Source organism: Gobio gobio (assembly GCF_949357685.1).
Source record: "Gobio gobio genome assembly, chromosome: 11".
Taxonomy (NCBI): Eukaryota; Metazoa; Chordata; class Actinopteri; order Cypriniformes; family Gobionidae; genus Gobio; species Gobio gobio.
Window position 1 is genome coordinate 39,023,802 of NC_137104.1, and position 20,570 is coordinate 39,044,371.

General features: G+C 39.3%; 2 protein-coding genes across 3 annotated transcripts in view; both read left to right on the forward strand.

Annotated features, from left to right (window-relative positions):
• The window catches only part of cnot3b (CCR4-NOT transcription complex, subunit 3b), a 28,647-nt gene extending 19,076 nt beyond the window's left edge, over positions 1-9,571 (forward strand). For both annotated transcript variants that reach the window (XM_079830131.1, XM_079830132.1), the window contains exons 10-18: positions 251-304; positions 403-1,285; positions 1,427-1,532; positions 2,116-2,257; positions 5,457-5,553; positions 5,643-5,799; positions 7,055-7,187; positions 7,491-7,616; positions 8,080-9,571. In XM_079830131.1, coding sequence (XP_079686257.1) covers positions 251-304; positions 403-1,285; positions 1,427-1,532; positions 2,116-2,257; positions 5,457-5,553; positions 5,643-5,799; positions 7,055-7,187; positions 7,491-7,616; positions 8,080-8,178 — 1,797 coding nt within the window. In that variant the 3' untranslated portion in view covers positions 8,179-9,571. The remainder of the gene's footprint in view (positions 1-250; positions 305-402; positions 1,286-1,426; positions 1,533-2,115; positions 2,258-5,456; positions 5,554-5,642; positions 5,800-7,054; positions 7,188-7,490; positions 7,617-8,079) is intronic.
• The window catches only part of LOC307133598 (craniofacial development protein 2-like), a 1,416,430-nt gene that overhangs the window by 493,649 nt on the left and 902,211 nt on the right, over positions 1-20,570 (forward strand). The gene's annotated exons all lie outside the window — the stretch shown is intronic.

Sequence of the window (20,570 nt, forward strand, 5' to 3'; positions counted from 1 at the left end):
CAAGTTATCATTTATGTATTTGAACCTCATCATGTTTCCTGAAAAAAAGCCCTTTCAATATACAGGACCCTGATTTGTTCATGAACAGACATTTTTTTTCACTAGAAATTGCTTCTTTTTCAATAAATTATTTTCACTGTTTTCAATGTCGTAGATGTGGATGGATTTGAATGTAGCAAAAAGCAATTCAGTAATTTGTTTTGGTTTTGTTTTTGTTCTATGTCATGTTCTCTTCATTTGCACGAACGAGAATTCGGAAGATGATAAGAAAAGAGGACGCTCGACAGACAGTGAAATCAGTCAGGTGAGAAAAGATATGCAAAATCACTGTTCTAAAAGTCTTGTGGTCCTTTCCATTTTTGGCCTGTCACTGAATTAAAAAATCCTGTCATTTTGTTGCAGTCACCTGTCAAGAACGGAAATCCATCTTCATCTCTATCCTCCTCTTCCTCACTGTCATCCTCATCCTCGGGAACCTCTTCAAACTCTTTGATCTCCATGGCTACTGTCGCCAGCAGTGGAAGCTCGGCATTAGGGGGCAGCAGTCTCTTAGGCAACTTGGGCGGCCCTCTCCAGAACTCTAGCAGCTATAGTTCAGCGACACAGCAACAAACACAGCAATCCCAACAACAGCAGCACCAGCCCAAAACCTCAGTCACCTCCCACACCGGCACCAACTCTGCTTCCTCCAGCAACAGTATCCTACTCCCAACACCCAGCTCCATGTCGCCGCCTAACACCAGCATGCTGGGCCCCCTGACGCCCAGCTCTCAGAGCCAGCCTTCATTGGGAATGGGTCTTTCCTCCAGTTTGGGCCTCGGGAAGGGTATGTCGGTTACGAGTAGCGTAAGCCAGATGCCCAGTCTGGTCCTTTCAGGGATGCCGGCGTCCTTGAGCATGACTGGGTTTTTGAGTGGATCAACCCCAGCGCCTTACGCGCAAGCGGCTGCTGCAGGTTGCATAGGCAGCGGGCTGTCAGCATCGATTGGAGCTAATATTAGCAGTACAAACTCCAGTGGAGTCATAACCTCAGTGGGCACTAACGGAAGTCTAGGCTCCATAAGTCTCTTGGGCTCAGGGTCTGGTGTTTTGGGTCTTGGGTCCGCACAGTCTACTGTGGAGCCTTTACCTCTGCTGGCTCCCAGCCCTGTGGGAGGCATACTGACCTCAGGGAGCAATGTGGGAGTTATCGGAAGTAATGGAGGGTCCTCTGGGTCAGGAAATGCAGTGGGAAGTGCCGCGCTACCACGCCCACCTAGTGGGCCGAAACAAAACGGTGGTACAAGTGAGTGCAAGATAACTGTCTGATTAGAAAAAAGTAATACATTTGTTCTAAAACTGTATTGTCTTAGAAGAAGACACTAAATATTTATAATGAATACAATTTTGTCCCTTATTTTTACATAAATATCCCTGCATCTTCCAGGTTATAGTGCTGTGGTAGCAGACACCACATCCGACTCCGCCCTCAACAGTGCCAGCCAATCACAGAACAGCCAATCCTCACCCTTAAATTCCTCAACAAATCAGCCGTGAGTACTAGCTCGCTTACAACACTTTAAAAACCACTTAGCGATGCCCTGGCAACCACCTACAGCAACTTAGCATTGTGACAACTTTTTTCGTGAGGTTAATATTCGATTAATAGGCAACAAAGACAAATAATATTCAGTATTATTAAAGATTTAGCTGCTACTATTGGATGAGAACAAAATTTGAATTGAATTAAGCTGGATAATGACACTAACTTAACAACATCGACACTGTTATTTAACTGGTTTGAATCAACAGTGAACTGATTTGAGCTGAATAATGGCACTATTGTCTTCTGTAGTGCTGCTTTACAGCTGAAATTGAATTTTACAACTTTAATTTCCTGTTTATTATTGTAAAGCTGCTTTGAAACAATCCGTATAAATATATATATTTTATATATATAAAAAAGAGATCTGTGCATAGGCAAACGCCACTTTTGAAATAATGTTCAAATCTAGAAGAGAATAACATGGTAAACTTTCACTACTTTCCTTGAAAAAGAAAACTTCTGAATTGCAAATCGGTGTTATCGTCATTAAAACAATTTTCTAAATGCTCTTCTCCCTCCTGTCAAAACAGTAAGGACAGTGGGTCTAGCCTTCTGGGGTCAATGACACTGCCGCCCAGCTCGCCCTCACCATCGTACAGTGAGAGTAAACCATGCGGTGGCAGCCTGCTGAACGGCCCCCACTCATACACACAGGCTGCCGACACCATCAAGGTCAGTCACACAACATTTGCACATACTCAGCAACATTGTGTATCATTGCAGCACACTACACCTGTTTGATGTGTGGGTCTGAAGGCAAAGTCTACATTGCTGTTGCCCGATAGTGCCCTACAGATTTGTCTTCATGGGGTGTTTTGCCAAACTGAGATTAGATGAGGGACAGGTAGTGGAATTACTCTTTAATTATTGCTCACCACCTGAATGCTACAAGAAGTTTAGATAAAGTAAAAGGTGTTTAGAGTCCGGGTTGTAAGGATGAAACGGTCTGAAATTTTTATTTCACGATTATAGTGACCCAAATTATCACGATTATCAATATTATCACGGTTTTCTTCAAATGAGATGAAAGTGTTCAAAAAGAACAGATGCACACACAAACCATTTCAACAAGTTTTATATTTGAAAATCAACAAACAACAAATAAAACAAGCAGCTCTATGCACTTTAATGGTGCGTTCACACCAGACGCGAAGGAAGCGTTTCGCGCGAGTGATTAACATGTTAAGTCAATGCAAAGACGCGAATTGACATTCTGCGGTGTGAATGACACGCCACAAATTGAGCATTTGACACGTGATTCGCGCGAATCGCCCAAGTTGAAAAATCTGAACTTTGGCGGATATTCGCCGCGTTAACCAATTAGGAGCTTGCTCTAGTAGTGACAACAATGAGGACAAAATCAAATGTGGATACCCGGAGCTGTACATACTTGATAGAAACTTGAATAAAAAGGATCTTATTTGGAAGAAAGTGAGGTGAGGAGGTCGGACAATCTGGTAAGTTGTAAAAAATGCTCTTTACTCAATTTGAGCTATACATAGGCCTATTGAGACTACAAGCCGGCAAATTGAGCTTATTCGCCGTATTTTAAAACCATCATATCAGCCATTTCGCTGCGAGACGAGCCGGCTGGCAGAAGGCCCTCCCATGACGCAAATTCCCGTCTGTTGTTTAGTGAATGTCACACGCAAATGAAGCAAGTAAACTCAAAATGTTCATGCGCCCAACTACGCGCGAATAGCGCAATTTATTCGCTTCATTCGCGTCTGGTGTGAACGCACCATAAGGAAGATTCTATTCTGTGGCATTTCCTTCCTTGTGATGACCGTCCGGTTTCACACTGTACGTGCAAGCAGTGCAGAGGCAGCGCAGAAGCTGTACGTATGGAAAGCGGGAGCCGCGCGTGCCCGTTGTGCTTTCACACTGCCAGCGTTTGTCTCCGCTGAACCACGGCTTGTGTAGTGCAAATACATACGAATATTGTCCATTCTGTCACATTTTCCAGTGTTCTCTTCCGACCCCTGATATTCTGGTGCTTTGATTTATTATGGGCTGCATATATCTGCTGTGAATGCGGCCGTGTTCCCCTCTGTCCCAAACACATATTCATATAACATACTGTATATAGGGAGTTTACATGCTAAAAGTAACCTTAAAGTTAAGATATGCCTCTAGTTTTAATCATTTAAACGGTTTGGGTAAAAACTTCTGGCAGTGATGTGTTTTCATGTATTCTATTTAAAAAAATCCCAACGCTGGATGTCATATGGTGATTGTGAAACGCATAATCCTTCACTACATGATTTCATGGTGAAATTTGTTCTTTTTCATGTTGATCAGGTACATTTTGATCAAGAACAATGCACTGTGGCTTTAATGCTTTAATTCAGAGTGAGCACAGCGCACATCCACGTATCACAACGGACGCGCCCTCTCGTTTCATTCAAATGCAACTTGCGTCTCTGTTTTTGATTGTATTGAAAATGAAATCAGAGGAATTTACTATTAATACTACTATAATTATTACTATAACTTCTTGTGATCATCATGTCTGAACGATTGTTTTGTACACTGTACAAAATGGATCTCAATTCAATATGTCCCCGTAATTATTTATGTGGTAAATGAAAATCTGTGTAATAAGTGTACAATGAATATGCATTATTACGCCTTAAATGTCACCCTAGTCTTGTCTGAACTTGTTCGTTCGTCTTTGGCTCAAGCTTCACATTATTATTTCCCAGGTGTAGTTTTAGTATTGAGGTCAAAGTCCACTTGCCTTGTGTTCACAGATTTGAAGTGTTTCCCCCTATTACAGCGACTTTCTTCTGCAGACAGGGTGACCATACTCGATTAAGTTTCCCTCAGGACTTTTGTAAAAGCCAAAATATGACCACACCTCAGATTTGGTCCTTTTAGAAGGCTGAAAAATCTCCCGCCGTCGTCACTGCCTTCTGCCATTTCTTCTCATTCAAAAAACAACATTGCGCTCTACACCTGCACCAGACTGTCGCTCACTAGATAGGTTTTACCGCAAGTTTTCAAATACGCGATAATCAAACGCAGTTTTAATGATAATTGTATTTTAAACGATATTACTAACAGTCAGTAAATTTTATTGTGGTTTATCATGAAACCGGTAATTGTTCCATCCCTACTGGGTTGTTCGTTGTGAAGACACGTATGCCACCGTTCAGAAGTTTTTTGATTAGATGGAAAGCAAACACTTGGTTCTCGTAATTAACATGTTAGATGCAGGAAGAAAGATCTGGGAGACTTTGGCAAGGGCCAGATTGTTATGGCAAGGCGACTGGGTCAGAGCCTCTCTGAAATGGCAAGGCTTATGCCTAGTCAGCAGGGGTGAGAATTTACCAACAGTGGTCCGAGGAGGGACTAACCAAAAACCGCCGACAGGGTGTCGGGTGCCAAAACTCCTCTGCATGAGGGCAACAAAGGCTATCCCGTCTGCTCCGAGCCAACAGAAAAATCTACTGTCTACACAATTTTAATGATGGTTATGAGAAGAATGTGTCACAACACAACACAACTACACAAAGTGCCTATGATGACGCTGTCCATTGTCGAAAGCACCTACAAAGGGCACACAAGTGTCGGACATGGACCTTGGAGCAGGTTGCCTGGTCCGATAAGTCCTGTTTTCTTTTACATCACATGGATAGTCACGTGTGGGCCATCCACCTGAGGAAGTGATGGCACCAGGAGGTAGTGAGAGATGATGAAAAACCGGTGGAGGGAGTGTGATGCTCTGGGCAATGTTTTCAGTGGGGTTGTTCATCATCCCTAATTATTTGCCCATAGCACTGTTTTGAGAACATGCTAAATCACTAGAGTCAACTTTTATTGACCGTTTTGACCAATGCATTTTCCCCTCTACATTCACTGTCTTCAGCCTCAGGAGCCTCTGAGTTCTCAAAAGTCGATGGTAGAGAGGGTCGCCCAGAGCTCAGGGTTAGAAGGAGAGCTGTCTGCACTACATATCTCTAGTGGTAAGTGTCAACAAGTACTCATTACTCTAAGGTTATCTTGCTTTGTTCTCTATGTTGTTGGTTACATTCTTTCTCTCGTCCTCTTCCAGCTTCTCAGTCTTCTCTGTCGGAGGTGAGCATCCCCCCTTCGTTGGGCGTGTGTCCACTGGGCCCCGTCCCCCTCTCCAAAGAGCAACTCTACCAGCAAGCCATGCAGGAATCCGCCTGGACGCACATGCCTCACCCGTCCGACTCTGAGAGGATCAGGTGAGCGCAGACTAACACACATACACAAATAAGATTTTTTTTTGTATTCACTCATTCTGACAGGCGTCTTTCGTCAGGCGTATTCACTCTTTTTAAATAGCCATAATCTTCAAAATGGTACATCAAAAATTAAATAATAATATTCTGTGGAAACATTATTGCACAAAACATTTCTTAAAATCTGCTTTCATTTAACTAACACTAGATTTTGTTAAAACATTAATAAAATGATTTTATTTTTACATGTCACTTTAAATAGTAACAAGATTCATAAGATCTTTTGTTTGAGCATCCTGATGCAGCCACATTGACTCATTCTATGATTGAATTATTTAAAAAGACTAGGTGCATTTAATTTTACACATTATTTGATTGATTTACCAAAATGTTCCTATTGGTACACTTACTTACTTATTTTAGTATTTTTATTTGTATTAATTATTTTGCATCTATGTATTTATTTTAAAAAGCAGGTAGGTACATCAGTTACATTCAATGTAAAAAATAATTATACAGGGCTCGACATTAAGCCTGTTCATATGCTTGTCCTTCGGCCAAGTAAATCTGTCATTCACTTGTCTGAGTAAATATGTCTTATTAAATATAGGCTATGCTTCAGCTTTCATTTTATATTGTTAAATTTGATCAATAAATTAAATTAGAATAGGACATTATAGGGCTGTTACCAATCAAATTAAATAATTTACACTAAAATTAATTTTTTTGAATTTACAATTTTTTTTATTTACAATAAAAAAATGTTGGGAAAAATGCTTAAACATGAAACTAAACTGCCAGTAGGTGGCAGCAGGTGACTGTTAATTAGTGAATCATTGAGTCGATTCGTTCAAACGGCCGATTCATTCAAGACTGAGGCAGTCGTTTATGAATAGGTCATTGAGTCTTTGATTCAAACGATTCATTCAAAACGCTGAATCATTCAGTAATACACTGTTGCTGTGAGACGCGTTATGGTTCTGCTGTGATCTTTGTTTGGAACTGAAATAGAACAAAAACAGTCAATATTGCATCTAAAATGTAAGTGAGTTGATGTTAATGAATTGTTTATGGAACTGTCATATGTAATCAGTCTCATTTTCAATCGTGATGGTATTCAGGAAAACGGAACACTTGCTCGCGTGATGTTGCTTGACTGTATATGTTATAAATATTATAATATGTTATATATCGATTTACTTCAAAATGATCAGTGAGTATTCAAAGTAATCACTTACTCTTTTTTTTGGACACACAGGCAGTACCTGATGAGGAACCCCTGCCCAACACTGCCTTTTCACCACCAGGTGCCACCTGCTCACTCTGACACTGTGGAGTTCTACCAGAGACTGTCTACAGAGACCCTCTTCTTCATCTTTTACTACTTAGAGGTGTGTGTGTGTGTGTGTGTGTGTGTGTGTGTGTGTGTGTGTGTGTGTGTGTGTGTGTGTGTGTGTGTGTGTGTGTGTGTGTGTGTGTGTGTCTGCGCAGTTATAGTTAACGCCCTTAATGAAGCCCCCTGTATTTGCAAAAAGGTTGTTTTGTCCTTCAGAAAGCACACATGGCTTGCATTTGATTGATAGATAGAGGTACTATTGATCTCTGAGTGGGTCTTTAGGATTACGGTCCGATTACAGTCCCTTTTTGTTGGCGTATTTCTGGTAAATGACCGATTGTTCCTTTCCACTCCCTAGGGTACAAAAGCGCAGTATCTAGCAGCCAAGGCCTTGAAAAAACAGTCATGGAGGTTCCACACGAAGTACATGATGTGGTTCCAGAGGCATGAGGAGCCCAAGACCATCACTGATGAGTTTGAGCAAGTGAGTCACACTGTAACAATTGATGTATTATGATTCTGGGACCCCTGGTCCAATTTATTATCATATTTTAGCCAAGAACCGCTTACTTAGACCAATTTGTTGTATTTCTGGCTTCTGGTTTATTAACAGTGTTGTTTTACACTACTGTTCAAAAGAAAATACATTCTAAAGAAATTTAATACAGCGTTTATTGAGCTGGGACACATTAATGCTAGTGGTTTAGAAGTGGTCTAAATCTCTAAAATCTTCTGTGAAAGTCTCAGTACCAAAAAATGTTTGTCCAATCATTGCATTTGGTCTATTCATCAAAGTTTTAACACGTAATATAATATATTATATTTTTATAATAAAAAATATGTAATATATTATATTTGGAATCTTGCTACCCACCCAGCACTGTGAATATGACCCAAAAAAATCATAATCTGTAACTGAACGCTTCGTTATTCTTGCTTTTCTACAGGGAACATACATTTACTTTGACTATGAGAAATGGGGCCAGAGGAAAAAGGAAGGATTTACGTTTGAGTACAGGTACCTTGAGGACCGGGACCTTCAGTGACGGATGGTCAACTAGAACGGAGGACTACTGTCGACATTCCGAACTGAATCAACACACACATGTACACTCTCTTTCATTCAGGTGCACATGCGAGGCTGTTTTATGTCTCGCTGGTGCATAATGCATCTGGAGCCCCTCCCACTCTTTACAATCCTCTCGCCCACCAGCCGCGTTCTTTGTGACTCCGCCCTCTCATTCAATCAGACTTATCGGCCCTTTCTGAGAACTTTATGGAGCATTTTTTGCGCCAAAGAAGAACTTGAATAAACATTCACCCTATCAGCAAGATGACAATAAACACAAATTATTTAGCCATGGCTAATTGCATACAACACTGAAGTGATATTGATAACCTAAAGCCAAACTAATCCAAGTCCTCTGAGCTACAAATGTGTTATTCAGCAAATGATTCGATTTAAAGTAAACATCAGCTATTAAATTCTTATGCACAACCATTTTCTTGCATATATCTGTCCACCAAAGCCATAACAGCTGCTGTTTTCTCTTAGGAAGCTTGGTTTTGGGGTAGTTACCCCCCTGTCATGTTGGCTCTGATTAAAGCACAGGTATTAATATACAGATAAGCTTGCAAGTATATGTCCCAAACTCAAATATTGATATTCGTAAGCGTTATATCACTGTGGCACCAGTCTGAATGAGTCTCTTGCCAGCTCAAGCACACTATTTTTTGTTTGTAGACCACAAACAGGAGGCCAAGTACGTCACTCAGATCAGGTTTGTGACTCTCGGTTATTATACAGAGGGGTTTTTTTGAACTCAGAAAGGGAATAATGAATATGTTCATTTACTAGGGTAATTCTCGCTGTGAATTGATGAAAGCGACAGGCTTTTGAGAGTTTCAGTAGGCTTGCATGTCTTACAAATTTTACGAAAACTTCACCGTTTCATTTCACAGTGGCACTCGTAAATTTTCCAGCATTTTATGACGTATTGTACCCCTTATTTGTTTGTTTGTGCTGTATAAATTGGCAATCATGAAAATAATTTAAGAAAAAACATGCTGTAGAGAGGAATGTGCTCAGTCATTTTGAAATGTCTTTACAATTCAGCAAGAATGGGGCATTAAAAACCCAACCTTACTAAATGGCCACGCACACAACCTTGTTTTTATCGTAGCGTTTATCTTTCTTGATGAGCGTGTGGAAGAGAGCAGAAATGTGAATTATAAATATATATTTTTTCCTAACTGGAAAAGTGTTGTACAGAACATTTGTTCTCCTTCTGTTGACCCCTCCTCCCCTCCCCCAAACCATTTAAACGACATAGAAAATTACACTTGCAAAGTGGACTGGAGTAAAAAATAAAAACAGAGAAAATAAAGCATTGCAATGAAAGTCAAGACTGTAAAATATAAATAAAATAATTACTTTTCAAAAAGAGGACATCTGGGTTTTCATTATTGCCGAGCATCTGTTTGGAATTACATTGCTCTCGCAAGACTGTTTCCAGTAACATAATATATTGACTGCCTTGTGAAGAAATTGATTATCATTTTAATTTAGTCCCATTTTAATAGTTATTTCCAGTTTTGATTAGCTGAGCGCTGTTCCGAGAGTGCTGATGTACAGTCCCGTGAGCACTAGGACTTTTTACTGTTTCTATCATTCTGCTTGTCTTTTTTTCAGGATGGAAGTGGAGTGAGGGACGGGTTTTTGAAAGTCAGAGCATCTGTGTTTTCTCTTGGTTCGTGATCGCTCACAGTTTCTTGCTAGTATGGAAATGGAGCTGAAGCGGAGACACTTTAGAGCACAGATGGGAAAATCTCTGCCGCTCCACTCCACTCATACGCTGTTCTAAACTGGCTTTCGGTATGTGCATATTTTGGAGGCCTTTGGCCCATAAAAATGGCAAGTTGTGGGTTTAATGATTATTGAAATAATTAACAAAAAGCTTGTAGTCAATGCTCTGTGTATTACTGAAAGCATACTCTACTGTTCAAAAGTTTGACGCCAGTAAGGTTCTTTGTTGGAAGAAATTGATAGTTTTATTCAACAAAGATGCATTAAATTGATCTAAAGTGGCAGTGAGTCATTAATGTTTCAATAAATGCTGCCATTTTGGCAAAGAATCCTGAAAAATAAAAGATCACGGTCTTGTTCCCCATGTACATATTATGCACTTATAATAGTTATTACAATAACTGGGTAATAACTAGGTACTAACCCTGAACCTACCCCTAAACCTAACCCATGTGGTTACCTTATATTAACCAGTACTTTCTTGGGTAAATACACTGCCGTTCACTGCCGTTCAAAAGGTTTTGATCTGTAAGATTTTTAATGTTTTTAGAAAAAGGCTCTTATGCTCAACAAGGCTACATTTATTTTATTAAAAATACAACAACAACAAAAAAACATAATATTGTGAAATATTAAAATGTAATCTTTGTTTGTGATGCAAAGCTGAATTTTCAGCATCGTTACTCCAGTCTTCAGTGTCACATGATCCTTCAGAAATCATTCTAATATGATGATTTGCTGCTCAAGAAACATTTATGATTATTATCAATGTTGAAAACCGTTATGTAAAATTATTTTTTTTCCGGATTCTTTGATAAATAGAATGTTCAAAAGAAATGCATTTATTTTAAATACAGGTGCTGGTCATATAATTAGAATATCATTCAAAAAGTGAAACTTGTATATTATATTAATACATTACACACAGACTGATATATTTCAAATGTTTATTTCTTTTAATTTTGATGATTATAACAACTAAGGAAAATCCCAAATTCAGTATCTCAGAAAATTTGAATATTGTGAAAAGGTTCAATATTGAAGACACCTGGTGCCACACTCTAATCAGCTAATTAACTCAAAACACCTGCAAAGGCCTTTAAATGGTCTCTCAGGCCTAGTCCACACGTACACGGGTATTTTTATAACCAGAGTTTTTCCTCCTCCGTTTTAAAAAACAATCGCGTCCACACAAGCACGTTTTTAAAAAATCTGTCCACATGAAAACGCAAAACCACGCTATGATTGGCTGCCTGATTTCCACATGGGTCCCATCCATGGCACTGATGCGCTGAGGAATGCCATGGGCTCAGTGAAACCCTTCTACAAGTTCCTTTACTGGACTCAGTGACCGGTAACTGTATACACAGGGGCAGGGCCCAAGTGGACTGTAATAGCTTCACACACTTGTCACTTTGTATTATTGAATCATGGCGCCTCTTTTCTGCAATACAATGAGATAACTGCGCATGTATCTGTATACATGTGATAAGCGCTGTTAGCAGAGTTATTAAAAGCTACGTCCGCCATTGCATTTACTCGACTCATGTAGCTAAATAAAAGAGATAACGGCGCACAACCTGACGTCAAACAAAGGAGAGAACGGCACACACTTCGACTTAACAAGCCGAAATCTCCAGTTTCACCGTCCACACGACAACACTGTAACCGGAGTTTCTAAAAATCTTCACCCTGGCTGGAGTCAAAAATGTCCGGTTTCAGTAACCGGAAACTGCGTTTGCGTGTGGACGAACAGCCAAACCGCGTAGAAAAAGCTGCGGTTTTGAAAATACCCGTGTTCGTGTGGACAGGGTCTCAGTCTAGTTCTGTAGGCTACACAATCATGGGGACGACTGCTGACTTGACAGTTGTCCAAAAGACGACCATTGACACCTTGCACAAGGAGGGCAAGACACAAAAGGTCGTTGCAAAAGAGGCTGGCTGTTCATAGAGCTCTGTGTCCAAGCACATTAATAGAGAGGCGAAGGGAAGGAAAAGATGTGGTAGAAAAAAAAGTGTACAAGCAATAGGGATAACCGCACCCTGGAGAGGATTGTGAAACAAAACCCATTCAAAAATGTGGGGGAGATTCACAAAGAGTGGACTGCAGCTGGAGTCAGTGCTTCAAGACGTATGGAAGACATGGGTTTCAAGCCACTCTTGAACAACAGATAGCGTCAGAAGCGTCTCGCCTGGGCTAAAGACAAAAAGGACTGGACTGCTGCTGAGTGGTCCAAAGTTATGTTTTCTGATGAAAGTAAAATTTGCATTTCCTTTGGAAATCAGGGTCCCAGAGTCTGGAGGAATAGAGAGGAGAGGCACAACAATCCACGTTGCTTGAGGTCCAGTGTAAAGTTTCCACAGTCAGTGTGGTTTGGGGTGCCATGTCATCTGCTGGTGTTGGTCCACTGTGTTTTCTGAGGTCCATGGTCAACGCAGCCGTATACCAGGAAGTTTTAGAGCACTTCATGCTTCCTGCTGCTGACCAACTTTATGGAGATGCAGATTTCATTTTCCAACAGGACTTGGCACCTGCACACAGTGCCAAAGCAACCAGTACCTGGTTTAAGGACCATGGTATCCCTGTTCTTAATTGGCCAGCAAACTCGCCTGACCTGTATTGTGAAGAGGAAGATGCGAAATGCCAGACCCAACAATGCAGAAGAGCAGAAGGCCACTATCAGAGCAACCTGGGCTCTCATAACACCTGAGCAGTGCCACAGACTGATCGACTCCATGCCACGCCGCATTGCTGCAGTAATTCAGGCAAAAGAAGCCCCAACTAAGTATTGAGTGCTGTACATGCTCATACTTTTCATGTTCATACTTTTCAGTTGGCCAAGATTTCTAAAAATCCTTTCTTTGTATTGGTCTTAGGTAATATTCAAATTTTCTGATATACTTAATTTGGGATTTTCCTTAGTTGTCAGTTATAATCATAAAAATTTAAATAAATAAACATTTGAAATATATCTGTGTGTGTGTGTGTAATGAATGGATATGATATACAAGTTTCACTTTTTGAATGGAATTACTGAAATAAATCAACTTTTTGATGATATTCTAATTAAATGACCAGCACCTGTAGAATCTTTTGTAACATTATAAATGTATTTTACTCAGCAAGGATGCAATAAATTGATTAAAAGTGATGGTGATATTAATGTGTTAATTTATTTATTTCCCCCCAAAAAATTCTTAATGACCCAAAATGTTTGAGTGGTACAACAGATGTTGCAAACCTTCTATTTCAGATCAATTCTGTTCTTTGTTTCACACAAATAATTTCTGAAGGATCATCATTTAAAAAATATATTCAAATAGAAAACAGTTATTTTACATTTTAATATTTCACAATATTGATGTTTTTGCTGTTTATAAAATAAATGTAGCCTTGGTGAGCAGAAGAGACTTCTTCTAAAAACATTAAAAATATTACAGATCAAAAACTTTTGAACGTAAGTGTGCATTGTGAGTGCACATACTGTAAAATAAAGTGCAATCATTTTTATAGTATTTTTGATCAAATAAATGCAGCCCTGGTGGGCATAAGAGACATCTTTCAAAAAACATTAGAAAAATCTTACTGCAAACTTTTGGACATGGTTTTTGCTTTAAAGTAACTTTAAGATGTACCGTGGCCCCTTAAACCACACAAAAAGAAATGTCACTGCATTAAAAACAAAATATCAAACCAAGTGGCATCTGCAAACAAATGCTGCTCAGATTTCACTTTTCTGAGCCATATTCTGAGCTTTTTATCCAAGGTGATTTTTCGTGGATGTATGAAGTGAACATAATCCAGTCCAATGCACTCCTCATTTCATTTTGAACAGTAAATCTGATGTTGTATTTCAGACTGAACTTCCTGTCTGTCTTTGAAATAAATGCTTTAGTATTTTGGTCCAATTCTCACTATTAACTAGTTGCTTAGCATATTTCTAGGATATTGGCTGTTTATCAATGCCTTATTCTGCATGAACATATTCTACATCCTTTAATCCTATACCAATACCTAACCTTAACAACTACCTAAGTATTAATAAGCAGTAATTCGGAGTTTATTGAGGCAAATGTTGTAGTTAATAGTGAGAATTGGATCATAATCTAAAGTGTGACCGTATTTTTGGTATTATATATATCATTGTGTAAAAGATTCTGACTGTTAACAAAACCTCTGAACTCGGTGTGCTTTGTTGTTTAACCACTCAAAACGGCATTCTTGAACTTTTCCCACACCTGAACCTGTTTTTCACATTTTTCCTCTGTTCACGCATGTGTGATTCTGTGTTTTTGTGTGATTATTTTAGTGTGCGGCTCTGTGACGCATTTGGTTTGGGCCAACGGCTGCAGGACTGTTTGAGTCATCTGGCTGTGTGCGAGAGCGCGTTTGTGTGTGCGAAGCTACGAGCACTTCTGGCAGGTTCACTACCATGAAGCTCCCACAGTGACAAGCCTGACCCTACAATTGCCTCCAGCAAACAGGGAGTCATTGTCATGCCCCAAATACAAACATTCACTCTCACGTCACTGCAGATTGCAATGCTCATACCCCAATGTTCTAAAGTGTGTTGCCTGTGGTATGATAGTTGAGAACAATGCTTTCTCCTCCAGAACGCCTCCTGAAACCATCTTGCCTTTTTCCACAACAAGAGATAACCAATGCCAGCTTTCCAAGACCTCACATGAACGCAACATGGCGTCTCCATTACTACTGCTATACTAGTGTGAGAGGTAACGCATTCACTTTAGGCCAAGTGACTTATAGGAACTCTTGTGATTCAATCACAGTCAACACTCAGGTAATTGAATCACTCAGGAGTCAAATATGGATATAGTTGACAAAATATGAGAGTGTGAAAAGTTTAGATTTCATTGGATTTTTTCATAATTTTTAATAACCTTTTTGCTGTTTTGCAGTTTACACTGTAAAAAAAATATTTAAAAAGTAGTTACCTGGTTGCCTTAAAATTGAGTTAATTCAATGAACATTTGAGATTCGACATCACTCTTTATTCAAATATTATTAAAAGATTTTTTAAGCATATTGCGTAATTGTGTTTTATTTGTAATAATGCAGTGAAACAACATGCCAAATTGTGCTATTTTCATGATTTATCACAACATTTTTATTTTTTATTTATGTCGTTCAGATCCAATAATATTGAGTTTCAATTTATTAAACCAATTTCCTTCATTGTATTAAATCAAATTTTTAATTTCAATGAACTCAAAATTTTAAGGCAACCAGGTTACTTACTTTTTTTTAAAAGTAAAACCAAAACATTTTTTTACAGGTTATAGTCATGTGTGGTGGGTGACAGGATTTTTTTTTTTAAGAATAAATATTCACCATATGCATTTTTACAGTCCATTTTTGTCTAAAGAATGATTTGATAGTTTACTGAATTATATAATTATTTATATAGAATTATTATGCATAGTCTTTTTAATAATAATAATAATAATAATAGCAATAATTGAAAAGGTCATATTTCACCCTCAAATAAAAGATAGTTTGTGATATAATAATGTAATTATTTTCATGACACCACTCACCACCAATGATCAAGTTTTGTTTTCCCATTCTCCCCAATAGTTATTCTCATGATCTTCATGAATATAATAAGAGTAATTCATGTTTACAATTTCTCAATTGGTGTAAATTACAGTAAAATTTCCATAGTAGCTTTTTTTTATTAAATCCAAAATGATTTAATTATTTGACAAATACTATAATTTTGTATAAACACTTTACAAATTAAACAGCATTTATTTATTTTTGGTTAGATTTTCCTAATAAGAATGCAATTGTTAGCATTACAGAACAGGAAATATTGCCATAATACCAGTATAAATGGTAAATTCATAAAAAATACAAATATCTACTATAATCTCATTTGATTTTGGACTCAATTTTGACCCGGACATGTTCTTGATTTCGTGAGATTCACCTTAAAAAAAAAACAACAACAAAAAGCAAAGAAAGGAAAAGAAAAGCGGAATCAATCAAGAACCATTATTGTCATGGGATGCTGCGGTTACCACAGAAACCAATAGCGCTTTCTATACGTTTCTGTCACCCAAATGGAAGAGCTAAACTCTTTAGTTTAACTGTCATTCTGCTCTTCGTTTCTTGGAGAGAAACAAGTTAAAATCCAGCCCGTTTTAAGAATGTTCATGAATTCTCGCGCGCTAGAATCTCATGAGCGCGTGCCAGTCTGCGAACGAGCGTCAGTTGATTCTTCCTAAAACCCAGCACGCGTAGAAAAGACATTCTCAGCCAATAACGCGTGCCAGCGATTGGCAGATCATTTCCAACATTTAGCAAATGAAACCACGTGTAAGCATCTCGCTCCAATCGATGTTAACTGAGCGAAGCGGACCTTTGTGGAAGCAATTGCGTTTCAGTGGCGCGGAGGTAGATATCTCTATTAGTGAGTGTGGAGCCCATTGAATTTGTGTTGAAAGCGGAATAATACGCTCATTTAAATAGTAGGGAAACGGATATTGCCGGGCGCGTCTAATTAATCAGCCGTTTTATGTTTATTTGGCAACGTACGGATTAGACTGCATAGTCAATAGCGTTTTATATGCAAAAATAACCTATTTTTACCTGGATGCACGGAGTATTCTGCGTTTTCTTTTCTCGTTGGACTGTAAATTACGCATGGTCGATATTTTTTCTAATATTTGGAGACGTCCACTTATTTCTTTCGCGTTTTTATGACTTGTGACTCAATGAAAACTATATTTTGCAACTGGTATTTTTTTGTAGAGCATCCAGGGCGAGTGGAGGTTTTATTCGCCTTTAAATAAGATAGTCTCCCATCGCCAATGCCACAAAACTGCGTCTTTTTCTACGAACCAAGAGCTGTTAAGAAACGCAAGACCCCATCTCTGTGAATACTGCGCGTGCTGCATCATCTCGTTCAATTTGCTGTCAGCCAAGAGAGGGGCAACAATAACTTTGAACGGTTATTGTATCACATTTCTTTCAGCCACCGCATCATTTTCCACAGATTCGAAGCGGGCAGCTGTTGCAACACACGCATACACACGCAGGTAAGACGTGCCTTCATTTTGTTCTCATCTGATGCTGTTACTGCTGCAACGTGCGCGAGGAGCGCATACACATAGGTCGCGCGCTCATTACAGTCCTTTCTTTGCGTTTTTTTGCTTGATTTCTGTTTATGAACGCATCTGTTATGAGCTACATTTTGAATATCCATAACGAATGTGAGATCAGGGATGGATACATGTCATGGGGATTGGTGTCGCACAGCGTGTGTCGTCCGCCACTGGAATTTTAATTTCCTCCCAGAGATCTGCCATGATGCTGCTGTGTGTATAGCTTGCTATAGTCTGTTTGCGTGTGCGTGTGTGTGCGCCTATATTGTGAACGAAATAATGTCTAAATGAATGTATAAAATGCGAAAAAAATGTCTTAAAGGGTTAAGTTTAGGGGTAGGGTTTCGAAAATGATTGTCTCAGTATATAAAACAATAGAAGTCAATGGAAAGTCCTCACGGTGATAGAAAAACAAGCATGTTTTTTTGTTTTTGTTAGTTTTTTTGTTAACGGCTTGTGTCACTTATTTCAACTATGGCGCATTGTCAACACACGCATTCAAGTGTCGCAAAATGCACATAATTAAGCAAATACTTAAATGTTTCCATTAACAAATTACACTTACGTGTCTTTGTTCATTTCTCTTCATCTGTAAATGACAGTACAACGTTTTTTTTTTTTTTTTGTACGACTTGTTGCTGACTAACATACTTTAAAATCCTGAAAGCCACTTTCATTTTTTATCTTCTAAGGCCTACTGTCCTCTTTCTGCCCTTCATCTCTCCATCCCCATTTCGGTGTGTGCTCGCTCATAAAATGGTAATAGGCTGCATATTGGCCTGACATCTGTCATCTGCACCTGTTTGTGGATGGGACGGATGTCTCCCATCCTCCCGAGTCAGAGAAACAGGGTTGATGATGATCAGGAGGAGGATGAAGGGGTGGGGAATGGAGAGGAAGAGGCAGATGAATGGAGATGTGTATTGCTCTCGCTTATAGGAAGAAGTAGCCTATGTAGGATATTTACCGCAAAGGGAGGATGAAGCGAGCGAACTAAGCGAGGTGATCCATCTGCCCATCTCTATGTCAATTCCCTCTCTCTCACTCACTGCAGCAGAGCTATTCTAAGAGAACACTTCCGACCCACGCACTGTCAAATAGATCGAGAAAAATAAAGAGTGTATGAGAGAGAAGGAAGGACGAGAGGCGTGTAGTGTGGCATGCTCAGGCCGTCTTTTGGAGAGTGTGCATGTGCAGATGCTGTAGCGCACATCTGTGAGGCACCGCTTTCACGAGCCCGTGCTTCCAGAACCCTGTCTCTCCGCTTCACATCATTAGCCACACAAGGCGTTGCCGATGGCAACTCCGGAAAAGAGGCAACTTGGTGAGCATAAAGCACACTGTAAAATGGCATAAGATGCACTTGTGAGGGGCCGTTTCAAGGTGCGTAGCCTTGTGTGTTTTGCTCTTATTACCTCATTGCTTCTTCCATAAGGGTCCTTGCTCCCAAAGACCCTTCCTCCCCCATCCCTGCATCCTTCCTGTCTTCTCTTCTCCTCTCAATAGGGTCTCTCTCTGCCCTGCCAACCCCCCACTCCGCACACATCTGTGGCTGTGTCACCCCCCGCTTCCTCTCTCGCTTCGTCCAAAGCTGCATCTCTTTGAGCGTATTAAGCCTTCAGTATGTTCCCGCAAGCCTTTTTAAGTGGCGTTTATACTGTTATTTGCTTATTTACACCCAGTGCCTGTCATCGAGGGTTTCAAATCCACTGTGTTGCATCAGCTATGCTAACGTGTGCATGTTATTCACTGCCGTAACGTGTGACTCAGTATGTGAGAAAGCTGAGGTCGCACTACTATATGCACAAAATATGGCGTGCATATTGCATACACTTTGCACCTTGTTGATCGTGGAGGATGATGTGATTCACGGCCATATGATTGTGGATGATCTTGTTGTAAGGAAAAAAACATTCAAATGTATTTGAAACGGAATGCACAGTTCTTTATATAATATAGAATTGTAAATAGTTTATTGATTGCAGTCATTTAAAATGTGTAAATATGTCATATAAAAACTGAAATCTTATATCATTTTATATCATTATTAAGGTGTGTGTGTGTTTGTGTGTGTGTGTGTGTGTGTGTGTGTATATATATATATATATATATATGTATATGTATGTGTATATATGTGTATATATATAGGTATATATGTCATTTTAAGGTATATATAGTTATTTGATTGCAGAATGCAGCTATATATATATATATATATATATATATATATATTAAATAATGTAAGATTTTGGATAATTCAGTGAATTACATTAAATAAAAAAGTTACTTAATTTTTTTTCAAAATTGGATAGACACAAACCAAAAAAGTTCAGTGCTGCTGAAATATTAATAAGAATTTGAAATTGTTTACCTAATGCATTGGTCCCTTCCAAATAAGGGTGTTTTGTCAAAAATAGTTTAGATTTGTAATGTTTTTTTGGGGTTATCGAGCATTGTGCTGCTTCTAATATATCATGATGGACGTATGAGATCATTGCAGATCAGGGATTTGATTCATTCTAACTTCCTTTTGTCTTTCAGTGAAAACCCAAGAAAGACTAACAAAGGAAAACAGAAGCCAAGACGAAGAGCCATCAGCCTGGATGAAAACGAGTCCCAGCCAGGAACAGGAAGTCGTCGTCTTTTCTAAAGCAGACAAACTATCACTGTTTTTGTGAGCCAGGGGCTTTTTGAAAGGATGTTGATTTGCACAGATTGAAGATTTTCTCCTTGACTTTTTGCTACCAAAACCAGTGCCAAACACTAACCGTGCCAACCAGAAGCAAGAAATTATTTCACCAGTACTTTTGCATTTTTTGTCAACCCATTTAAGCCATTTAACCACAATTTACACCAACTTTAATTCTCAATTTCTACTTCATTTCCATCCGTCTTTTTTTACTACTGAATAGCATGTAAGGTGCACAATTCACATCATTTAGTTTCAGTCGCAGACGAAAAGCAGCTTTCGCTCCCCAAAATAGGGAGAACAGTGCATTATTGGTTAAACATGCTTTATATAAGAGTGGCCGTTACAAATGCATTAGCCTGAAAGAGTTCGGCTCCTGATCGATTGATCGATGGATGGACGGGCTTATGGATGGCTGGCACAAGCCTCATTAAACTTTCCAAAGTGAGCTGCTGCTAATTCTGTTGATTAGTCGTCCGTTCCTCTCACTAAGGCCCGTTGAACTCTTCCTATCCATCAGATCTCTTTAGTCATCCATCTCGTTTGCCCCTCCCACCTCAACGGACTCTGCACATTTAGAGCAGAACCCTCAGGAGTCTCTGAAGGGTTTAGATACTGAAGCCATACGTCTCATAGCCATACTAACGTCAAGATCCCTGCCAGCATTGAGAGGATTCGGCTTGGCCATTCTAGAACAGCAGATGCATGGGTATATTCAGGAATATTTTCAGAGGTCTATATGTTCGACGGTGGTCCAGGTTTGACGTCCCGTAATCTGCCATATTCACCAGCGAGCCATTGGCGCGTTTACT